Source organism: Plecotus auritus (assembly GCF_963455305.1).
Source record: "Plecotus auritus genome assembly, chromosome: 2".
NCBI classification, from domain to species: domain Eukaryota; kingdom Metazoa; phylum Chordata; class Mammalia; order Chiroptera; family Vespertilionidae; genus Plecotus; species Plecotus auritus.
In genome coordinates this window covers 189666717-189678858 of record NC_137771.1, presented here as the reverse complement: position 1 = coordinate 189678858, position 12142 = coordinate 189666717, and the positions used below count along the sequence as shown (strand labels likewise).

The 12142-nt window shown below is 39.4% G+C and overlaps 1 protein-coding gene across 6 annotated transcripts in view; it reads right to left on the bottom strand.

Moving 5' to 3' along the window:
• The window catches only part of ZMAT3 (zinc finger matrin-type 3), a 40410-nt gene that overhangs the window by 6120 nt on the left and 22148 nt on the right, over positions 1-12142 (bottom strand). Inside the window, exons 3-6 of one of the 6 annotated variants that reach the window (XM_080655903.1) lie at positions 8602-8721; positions 5571-5737; positions 5349-5449; positions 3242-3416 (exon numbers count right to left, since the gene is read on the bottom strand). In XM_080655903.1, coding sequence (XP_080512029.1) covers positions 3242-3416; positions 5349-5449; positions 5571-5737; positions 8602-8721 — 563 coding nt within the window. Of the gene's footprint in view, positions 1-3054; positions 3417-5348; positions 5450-5570; positions 5738-8601; positions 8722-12142 lie in introns of those variants that run through there. The other 5 variants (XM_080655905.1, XM_080655904.1, XM_080655906.1 and 2 more) reach the window with 5 other exon arrangements.

Below are 12142 nucleotides of genomic sequence, written 5' to 3'. Positions count from 1 at the left end.
TACATATCTATCAATAAGTGAATCTAAAAATCAAGTGAATAAAAAATCTGAGGAACAGAATAAACTGGTAAATATAATAGAATCAGGGCATAGCAAGGGAATGGACTGACAATTCTCGGGGGGGAAAGGGGTGTGGGGGGGTGCGGGAAGAGACTGGACAAAAATCATACACCTATGGATGAGGACAGTGTGGGGGAGATAAGGGCAGAGGGTGGGGTGGGATCCGGGTGGAGGGGAGCTATGGGGGGAAAAAAGAGGAACAATTGTAATAATCTGAACAATAAAGATTTATTTAAAAAAAAAACACTTTGAAGGCATATGCAATCCAATCTTTTCATTGGGACATGGAATTTTTCCTTTACAACTTCTTGCCCTCAATATGTTAGAGTTTCTGTCATCGTCTCACATTGATTTTGAATGACTGCTTACACAAAAATATTCACAGAGAAGATAGACTTGGATGCCATGAGTTCTTACAGGTGATTACTGAAATCTACTCAATTTAATTGACTCCAGATGTCATTTGGGCCTCAGTCCATCCTTGTACACAGCATATAAAAGACACTAACATGATTCCTGGGAAACACAGGGTGCAAAGTCAAAAGCACACTACAGAGCAAATGAAGTCAACGGAGATCACAAGTCACGGATGGCAGTAGTAACAACAAGCTTTCTGACAGAGAAAACCAGTCTATGAGGAATGCGTGGATATGAGAAACTGCACCATGCAGAAATGTCATTATTCAGGCATTTCCTTTCTGACAGCCTCACCCTTTGTCTCACCTATGGAACACGGATCATTGCAAAGTATCGAGCCCAGAACACAACCCACTGTCACAGAGATGTGTAGGGGCTTTTTAGGGGGATGTGTATGTAACCTCTATAAATGATCACAGAAGTTATTTATCAACTTCCTAGAGTTTAGAAATTAAGGAGCAAACCAAGTTATTGTAGGCAATATGGTATCTAAAGTGTCATATAAAATAAACACATAGCTCTTTTTTAGTGCAAAGAAATATAGCAAGTAAGAAATAACAATATAAATCTTTTTTTCTTTCAAAGAAAATGCGTTTATGCATTCCTAACATCCATTAAGGGCACTGGGAGACTGGCAACCTGAACACGAAAGACCAGGAAAAAACATCAAGGCCTTAAATCCACTGCTTTTTGTATATATAATGAAAATATTAGGTGGAGAGAGTGAGGAAAACCCTTCCTTTAATTTTATTTGCAAAGGAAAACTGAACGTGGGTGAATGTCACTTTTACAAAATGCAAATTCTTATCCACAATCTTTTACTGTTATCTGAAATAGGAATTCAATGAAATCTTCTCTATGGTATCACATAAAAGCATATACCTATAATTTTACACGTGTCTATATGTATATAAATACACATACAGAGAGAAGGGAAAATGGGATTTTTAAATAATCATAGAACCAAGTGGCCAGCACTGTAATATTAAAATCTACCAAAAAATTATACTTAGCAGCAAAATGAATAATGTACTGACCAATAAAATAAGTTCTAAATTGCCCTAAACTAATCAACTGTATTTTATAAATTACTGCACAAAGGATTATTTTACTAAGAGTCACAGCTCTAAAGAGAATCTGAACTGAACATTATTCTTCTGTTTCTGGGAGAGAAAAATATTATTAAATAATTTTACTTTTCAAAAACCATCATTTCAACAGAAGAGTGACTTGATACTGTACCAAAGGTTAGTCACAAAACTGAATATTAAATATGGGTCTAGGGCATTCAACATTGTTTAGAAGTATTAAAGAAAGAAATGATTATAATTTTCCTTCTCCCCATCTCTTTGCATATAGAATTCTCAAGGGAAAATGGGAGTTTGGTATTTTTTAATAAGCAATCAAGTATGAATTGACCATAGTGCAAAAATACTGCTCAACATAAACTTCTTTGTGGCCTTTCAAAAGAAGTATGGATGAGCACCAGCCTTATCCATGTAAATATAGTAAGTAGATAAAATACAGTTAATGAAAGTTCATAGAGTACTCCATTATTTAATCTAGACATACACTAGAGCTTTAAAAAAATACAAAACTAATAATACTGATGTAATTATCAGATAAAAAGTAATCTACAATGTATTTCTATTATCTTCAAGGAAGGTGAATTAGAAAGAATGAAATCAAAGTTCATGTATTTTTCTACTTGAAATGATGATAATGAAATTTAATCAACTTTTTAAAAATCCCTCTCTATCTATGAAACAGTATTTTTCAGGACAGCCAACTAACAACATACAGATGAATGTAAGTAAAATATAAGGATCAGTTTATCTACAAAGTCTGCCAAACCAAATACCCAGAGATCTAAATTTATGACTGAGGCCATCATATAAGTAACAAGTTCTTATCAATGAAGGAAGTCTAAATTGAAAAATCAAACACATCTTTACATTTCCTAAAACCAGCTGAAAAATATTTAAAAAAAATATATCTATCTTAAATTCATTGGATATTCAAATGTGGGGCTTAGAAATCCCACAACATAGATGGGGCATGAAAATGACCTTATGAGACAAGCTAACTCAACCGGGGTGGCGAGGGATGGGGAAAGGTAGCATTCAAACATGTGAAATCCGTAACTGGAAATGCAGTTACACTGTTTGGAAGTCCACAAGGATGACGGGGGTGTCTGAATTCAAGAACCTTCATCGCAATCATGGGAAGACATGGTAAGAGGAAACATGTCCTGGGAAAGACCCTAACGCAGGTTATAATAGTATGTCCTACCCACAAGACACTGAGTTGAGGTGAGGTTCCAAAGGAGCCTTGGGAAAGTGAAATCTCTGCTTTACTGTGATCTGAAGAACTCAATAAAATCCTTTACACAAAATTGCAAAAGAAGATGAGATTTTTAAATAGTTAAAGCTCTAAGTGGTTAGGCTTCTTACTAACCAGAACTTGGTCAAGATAAAAATTTATTTTTCATGGGGTAGGGAGGTCACATGCTCTAAGTAACGCAACACAGCTGACCTGAAAGGCATCATGACCTAAGAAGCACGCTCTTGTCCTTCCCCAGTGTTGACATCTCACGGTACCACTGCAGTTACGTGTATTAACATTAAGCAGAGGAATGTACTTATATCAAAAGGACCACAAAGCAGGGCATGTTGACAGAAGGCAGTAACAGGCAGGATAAGCTGCTCTATCTGAACACAATGATCCCTATACATAGCCCAGGTTCTCCATCTCATTCCTGTACCGCTGTTCAGACACCTTGCTTTTATGCTGCTTGCTCTCTAAATGATGCCGGAATTCCACCTCTTCGCCAGCCCCAACATTGCACATCGAGCAGTAAAACTGGCCACTTGGAGTGACGCACATGGCCAGATCACGCGGAATTCTCTGCCGAGAGCGGCGATTGAAGTACGGACCTGCTAAAGCAAGAGACAAAAGTAATTAGTTCACTTCAAAATAGTCACTAAGTGAATGACAACAGTCTGATCAACCATCACTATAATTTGTATTTTTAGTTAAAATTATAAAATTCACAAATTCCTAGCTTTAAATGAATGTGAAGTTAATGGATTTTTTTAAATTACAATTTTATACAGGTTCATCTAAAAGCTAATATGATTCTTTCAACTCTTGTCAAAAAGGTTACTGTAGAGCCAAACCCAAACTCTAAATGACGATGTCTCTAAAAAGCAGATAGTTTTAAAAGTGATTTAATTTCCCAGCATTATATGGTTTAATAATTATGCCAACTCTTTAACCCAAAAATTCTATTTCTAAGAATTATCCTAAGATAATATTAAGAATTTATGCATAAAGATTTATCAGTGAGGATATTTATTTCATCAGTATTTATAAAAAGCTTCTTTGGGAGGATGATGTGGGAAAAGGAGAGTTCCAAAAATACAATTTAAAAAATTACAGTAAAGACTGCCATGGTTAACCATGCTGTAACGAAAAGTAATGAAAATATTTTAATTACATGAAAATGTGATTACAATATGCTATTAAGTGAAATAAGAATATCACAAAATATAATCGCAATTCTATTTTAAAGAAGTATTATGTAGAAAGAGTGGAATGACATATGTAAAAATGTTGGTGGAATTATTAATAATTTTCTTTTATTCTTTTTACATAAGTGACTTCTTAGATTGGACCAACAGCTTATTGATTTTATGCTTTCCTTTTCTCCTATAATAAATAGTTGGGGCTTTTCTCAACATATTGCTTTCACTTCATTCTACAAATTTTATGTATTTTTATTGATATTTGGTTCTAATAATTTGTAATACTCTATATAATTTCTTCTCTGGCCTATGAGTTATTTAGAAGTGTTTTTAAATTTCCAAACAACTGAAAATTCTGCATGATTTTTAAAAATAGTTTTGTTACTAACATCTCAATTGTTCTCTGGTCAGAGAAAATAGTCTAAACTACCTCTGATCTAAAGTTTATTTCATCTAATATTAATATAGCTATCTCAGCTTCCTTCATTTTAGCTAATTTTTTCATCTAATTTTATAACCTCTTTTAACTGAGAATTTAGTAAATTTACATTTATCACAATTACTGATATATGTTTAGGCTTTTTACAACTATATTACATTGTTGTTTCTATATGTCCTATTTTCTATGCTTCTCTTACCTTTCCAATTAACTGTTTTTGTTTGTTGTTTGTTTTACTATTCGCATGAATAACCTACGCTGGTATGTGTATGCACTGGAGGCTGGGGCAGAGGGAGGATGAGGGACTACTCAGTCCTACTCTCCCTCCTGAAGATAATCAGAAAAAGCAAAGAACATCCCTATAAACTGGTTGTTCTGAACTGAAGGTATATACCGAGGAAGCATTTTCAAAGCACATGTATGTCTGGGTCCTACTCCCAAAGTACTGACTGAAAATCTCTGAGCCCTGGTGCAGGCATGTGCATTTTATAACAACTCCCCAGGCAATTCTAATTCACTACCCTGGTTAAGTACCAATGCTATAATGCTTTTAATATTCCCCAATATATATGGATATATCACTGTGCAACCTTAAACCAAATAGCTCATTTTTATAAGCGATTTTACATTCCTCAGCTGAAAATACCAGAAGAAATATAAAGGAACCATAATAAAAGATCTTAAAACATAAACTATAGTTTGAGATAAAAATAAATAATATACTAAATAGAAAATAAATAAATAAATGAGACCTGAAATAAACACCAGCTTGAAAAGCCACTAGACCAATTCAAGCAAAGCAGCTTACCCCAAATTCTCAGGGCTATCAATTACCATTAAAAGAAATAAAAATAAAGGAGACCATTTGCAGCAGTAGCCAAGGTATGTGGAAATTCACTGGATACCTGAATTATTCTGTACTGTATACATATTTCTCCTATTAGGCATCATTTTATATTCATTCCCTTCTTTCCGGGCCCGCCGTTGACTGGCCTCTGAGGATTCCCTGGAGAAAAGAAATTTTAAAAGAGTGAGACTTCTAAACAGGGATTCATTTCAACGCTTTCTCTCTGCAGACACTCAGTCTCACACAACACTTTGGCCTCAGAGAAAACGGCAATACCTACGAGAATGAGTTACTCTGAGCTTCCGCCAGCCGCAGTCTCTTGGCATGATTCTTCCCTTGATAGTGAGCCTGAGCCACAGCTGGAGAACTAAAGGAGGCATCACAGAGCTTACAGTAATCATTCTCTGTGGCCAGGATCACTCGACCTCCCGGCTTAAAGGAGCCCATCTGACATCAAAGACATAAGAAACAAGGTTAAAAAGAAAAATCTGGAGCTTATTTCCTTCTCCTCCTCCAAGTTCCCTCTAAGGCTAGGAGACACTTAATCATGGTTTTGCAGGACAATCACCAATGTACCAAAATCATGAATGGCTCATTGCTCTCTCCAATGAGGAATTAAAAAACAAAAACAAACGAACAAAAAAAAAACCTTAAAACCCAGCATGGAAGACTGAAGGTAGTATAGGTAAAGGCTAAAATCATATTATCAGAAAAAGTCAAGTCAGCCCAGAATCCATCCATAAGCATTTACTGATCACCTACAGTTTACAGGGCTTGCTACCTAATGCAGAGCCACAGGTATATACATTTTTTTAAATGAGCCCCTGCTCAAAGAGTCTACAAATACAATATAATTAGGGGAAAATAATCAGCAGACCCAGCCAACTGTATTCAGGTTGGAAAACAATGAGTTAAGGCAGTGGTCGGCAAACTGCGGCTCTCGAGCCACATGTAGCTCGCGAGCTGCGGTTTGCCGCTCTGCTGACTAATGAGTTTGCCGACCACTGTCTTATACCATGAGCAGGGATTATCCCCTAGTCCAGTGGCTGGCAAACTGCAGCTCGCAAGCTGCATCCGCGGTTTGCTGCTCTGTTGACTAATGAGTTTGCCGACCACTGAGTTAAGGGAAGTCTAATACAGTGCCTGAAAGATATTATGCACTTAATAAATGTTATTGGGCTAATAAAAAACGACAAACTAGATTCTGTCTGGAGGAGAATAAAATATATAAGAGTCTGGAAAGCATATCACATCAGGACCAGCTGAAAGAAATAGCACTGTTTCACCCGGAAGGGAAGACTTTCTGGACACAGGAGAGCTGTCTTCAAACACCACAGAGAGCTGTGCTCTGAAAGAAAGCTATGGCCGGCTGTTTGCCCAAAAGGGCGGAGCTGGCTGAAAACAGTCCCAGCAGGGAGCAGCCATCCAGTTCTAGAGCAGTCTTCAGGACTCAGTACTGTGGCAAGATACTGCCAGAAGATCATTCTGGGAACTTTCCTGTCCTCTGATTCTATGTTTAACACATCTCATTTACCCCCGCAAATTCTTGAGGATGGAGGAATAGCTGGTATTGCTATCCATACATTAGGTACTGGGCAGCTGACACTCAGAAAAGCAAAATTATACCGTGATGAGTAGAGGTCTAAGATCAAAAAAATTCTTGCCCCACCACATGTAACACCTGGGACAAGTTACTTAGCTTACCTGTGCTTCTAATAAACTTCCAAGTAAGACCGAGGTTGCTGGCCCATTGATTACTCTCAGAGTAATAAGGCCAATACTGCTAAATTACTGCAAGCATTCCATGAAGTCAGGGACCAGGACAAGAATGAGGCAAGCAGGCACGTGCCATGGGCACAAAATTTAAGAGAGCATCAAAAAAAAACCCCAGCAATCAAAATAAATAATATTTTAATGGAATATTTTTACAAATGCAAAAAAATCAATGAGGAACAAAATATCAAAATGTTAAAAAACGACAGGATCAGTAACTGCCATGCCAAGCCATAGTGCAGCCTGAGGCAAAAGGAAAATCAGTAATACTTACCCTAAGTTTTTTAACCTTTTGTTCACCATTGAATTTTTTACATTAATTTTGAATTTTGAAAACAGTTATCTAGGCCCTGGTCGGTGTTGTTGAGTGGTTAGAGCGTTGGCTCGTGCAATAAAGGGTCACAGGTTCGATTGCTTGTCAAAGGCATCTATCTGGGCTGCAGGTTCGATCCCCAGCCCTGGGTGAGGCGTGTGTAGGAGGCAATCAATCGATGTGCCTCTCTCACATAAATGTTTCTCTCTCTCTCTCTCTCTCTCTCTCTCCCACCACCCTCCTTCCCTCCCTTCCACTCTTTCTAAAAATCAATGGGAAAAATATCCTTGGGTGAGGATTAACAATAGCAAAAAAATAAATAAATAGTTATCTTGACTACTGAGTTTTTAGTCTCCCTCTTAAACTTTATGCCCAAATGTAATGCATCCCTCTCCCCATTCTAGTCCTAGCCCTGAATGAAACAATGCATGAAAAGTGCTTAGCAGAGTACCTGGCATAGTAAGTATTCAATTAGACTTATAATTTATGACCACTGTATTGTTCTAAGGACAAATAATCTTCAAGACAGATTAAGGAGTAGAATCCATATGTCAGAGGCTGTTAAAGTACAGGAATACCTTGCTTGAAACACCTGCTCTATCTTTCAAAGAGTAAACAGAACTCTGCTTTCAACCCGAAAGTGTTTATACAGGTTCTCTGGCCAGAAGTTTAAAAAAGAAGAAGAAGAGGAAGAAGAAGAAGAGGAAGAAGAAGAAGGAGGAGGAGGAGGAGGAGGAGGAGGAGGAGGAGAAGGAGAAGAAGAGGAGAAGAAGAAGGGGAGGAAGAAGAAGGGGGAGGGGAGGGTATGCAATCTCAAGAAACTAATCTCAATAGAAGGCAAAATATAAAGTAAATGGGATTAACTGCAATAAAGATAGAAACGTTTAAACAATCTCTTGTTCTATTCAGGGTTTGTTGGTTTTTATTCTAGCTTAGCCTAGATACAGGGTCATTTAAGCTTGGACTCTGAGAAATGCATAGGGAAAGACTCATGAAACAATATTTGTTTCATCATTTCATGCATCATAACCAAAGCATGAGAAATCTCAAGGCTCATGGATTTTGGCATGCATTAAATCCAGCCCTGGAGTTCAAGGAGTCAAAAGCACCCAGTGGGACCTTTCAGGGGTATTTACCCAATTGTACCGTGATGGGCACATAGATGACAAATATCATCCATGGCCATTTGTGCATAGGACAGCTTCCACCCTGCCACATGTCTTACCTGCGGAGGGACTGGAACAGCTGGGGTAGCCACAGGTTCTACCACATTGCTCATTCTGGCAGGAGGAGGACAGCTGTTTGCTGCATAGTAATTTCTGAGTTTCTTACCATGATTTTTACCCTAGAAGTAAAGTGAAATGGGTAATCACCATGGTGAAAATTTGTCCAACGGAATTAATATATTCACTTAAAAAAAATAGAAAAAAGAAAAAAACCACAAACAGCACTAACTACATTTTATTCTTTCAGATATGCCACACTAGGGTAAACAGACCACTGCTAGATTTGATTACTTAATTTTAAAGTAAATGTCTATTCTTTGGTTCTAACTGGATGATTACATTTATCTGGGAATGATAAAGGGACAAAGCCAAAAGAAATTAATTTCCTATATATTTCTAGAAAAGTATTACATTTTACAGTGATCTGTGTCCTTCCCAAACTTGTTGCCTTTCCTACGCCACTGCCTGAATATAAATTTCACTAGTGACCCGGTGCACGAAATTCGTGCACATTAAAAGGGAATTAATTAGAGGAAATATTTTAATATTGCTATTTACCCTTTCTCTATAATAGAAGTGTCAGAAGTGAAAGAAAATTAGTAAAATGTATATGAAAATCTTCCTCCTGTCAGAGTCTGGGGCATGCCATGGGAACCAGAGTCAAGTCCCTGCCCACCCACGTGTGCCTCAAAATCACGCGAGACCCAGACCTGGCCAGCCCTTCCCCCATTGGGCTAGATCCAGACCCAGCTGGCCCCACCCCCGTCAAGCCACACCAGGCAGGGGGCACAGCCTCAGGTCCCCCAGCCCAGTGCCAGGGCGGGGGGTGTGGCCTGAGGTCCCCCGTCAAACCCCGTGGGCAGGGGGCGTGGCCTGAGGTCCCCCATTAAGCCCCACATGGTGGGGGGCGTGGCCTCAGGTCCCCTGTCAAGCCCCACCAGGCGGGGGGCACGGACTCACGGCCCCTACCCTGGCCCAGCGCCACACAGCCTCAAGTCCCTGCTGATTGTTCATTAAGGCTCATTACGGGAACTCGGCCTCCACTGTGGGCGCAGCCATCTTGTGTTACGGGATCCCTGCCTCCGCTGTGGGCGCATCCATCTTGTTACAGCATGATGGTCAATTTGCATATTCCCTCTTTATTAGATTAGATAGGATAATACTCTGATCTAATCTACTTTGTAAGTCTGTGACCAAATGGGTAATCCAATTATTTTTACAAACATAGCTCTTACAGAGTAGCTTTTTACTTTGTGCATTAGATCATTTGCTGCTCACAAAAATCCTGTGAGAGGAACTTGTTAATATTATCCACATAGAACAGCTGAAGAGCCATGATCCAGAGAGTGTGGGGGACCTGCCACCAGCACCCAACATCCAGCAGGGCCAAGCAGTGCAGCAGAGCTTGAGGCAGGCCTTCGGAGTCCAAAGCAAGGCCCTGGTTCACCACAGCATGATGGCTGCAGGATGCACTGTGAACCTCTATTAAAATGGATTTGTTTCATTGTGTTTCCTCTAAGCTATTATTCATATGACTATACTCCTGGAACTGCTGCAAATTGGTGGGATGGGTCAGTGATCTAAAAGCATCCTAAATGAGGAGGGGAAAGTATATTATTCTTTAAACTACTTTGTAAAAATTAAACTTGTAGGCATTTATTTACCATCTATTAAGTGCTAAGCCTTAGAAGGAATTAGGGTTAGCACACACTCTAGAGGAGGTGACAGATACATATGCAGTTCATTAAAGTGATGTGCTAAGTTCTACCTTCTGACCACTCATCATGGTCACAGTGACCTCCATGCGGTCAAACCCAGTGGTCATACCTGTGCCTTTATCATATTCTAACTCTAAGCAGCATGACACAATTGACACTCTCTCCTTCTATGGTCTTCTATGACTCCCTCTCACACCCCTACCTCTCATTCTCTAAATGCTATGGTGTCCAAAGCCCTACCCTCAGTTCTCTTCTCTATCTACACTCAAACTCTCAGTTATTTTACCCAGTCTCATAGCTTTAAAATATAATAAGTTGCTGACTCCCAAAATTATCTATCCCCATCCCTGTTATAAACTCAATGTCTGTGTTCCACCCAATATCAGATATTGAAATCTAATCCCAATGTGATTGTATTAGGAAGTGACTGGGTCTTCAGGGTGGAGCCTAATTAGTGCCCCTTTATGAAAAGGCCAGAAGTACCCCTCACCCTCCACCTCCCATGTGAGAATATAAGCCGGTGATCTGCAATCTGGAAGAGGGTCCTCACCAGAACCCAACTGTGCTGCACCCTAATCTCAGACTTCCAGCCTCCACAACTTGGAGAAATAAACATTCACTGTTTAAGCCACCCGGTCTCTGGTAATTTGTTATAGCAGCCCCAACAAACAAAGGCAATCCTTGACCTTCAGAGCCACCTATCCAAATGACTTCCTGCCATTTATACTTTGCAGTCTTAAGAGGCATGTCCAACTTAAAATATCTAAAAATAACTTCTGATTCCTCCCTCACAGAACTCTCTCATCGCTGCCACCACCACTAGTCATCCACATGTCAGTAAATGGCACTCAAAAAAGGCCAGGGATCCTTTTCTTGATCCCCTCCCTCCTTAAAACCAACACATCTTATCCATCAGCCAGTCCTCTCTGCCTACCTTCAAAATATATCCTAAGTCATCCCACTTCTTCCCATGGACACTACAAACACCACAGTAATCCAAGCTACCAACATTTTCTACCTGCAGCAAGAACTCCTTCCTGGTTTCTGCTCTCACTCTGTCCTCCTAATTCCTCATACCAGCCAGAGTGGTAATTCCAGACATAAATGAGATCATGCCACTCTCTCACACAGAATCTTCCGATAGTTTCCCACTACACTTAAAATCGACACATCTTACCCATACGGCCCCACATGATCGGACCCTGCCCACTTCTCAGATTTTATTTCATACAGCACCCCTTCCCCCAGCTCATTATACTCCTGCCTCACTGGCCTTCCTTCTCTTCCTTAAACATACCAAATTCATTCTCGCTCCAGAGCCTTTGTACTGCTGTTCCTTCTGCCTAGGATAGTCTTCTTTCAGATCACTGCAGGGCTGGCTCCTTCTCATCTCTCAGGTCTCAAATCAAGCAGCATCTCACTCCATCTGAAGTTAATGCCCATCCCCATCTACTCTCCGCCCACCCCACCCCCTACATACACACTCTCTCTCTATCACATTACCACATTATGTGTCTAAAATAATATTGTTTACTTGTTTTCTCTCTTTTCTACTCTTCGGAATGTAGACTCCTTGGAAAATAAGAACCCTGTCTGTCTCATCCTGTTCTAGCCCAATGTCTAGAACAGTTTCTAGCATATAGTAGGCAATACATAAATATTTGCTGGATCAATGAGTCAAGAAGTATAATAGAGATAACAAAGAAGGAAGAACACAGAGAAGCAATTTCTTACTTCCTCCTGAAGATGTCAGGTATGACCTCCTTGAAAAAGCAACATGTAAGTCATCTTTTAAAAGGAACAAAAGTTTACCAGGCAGCTA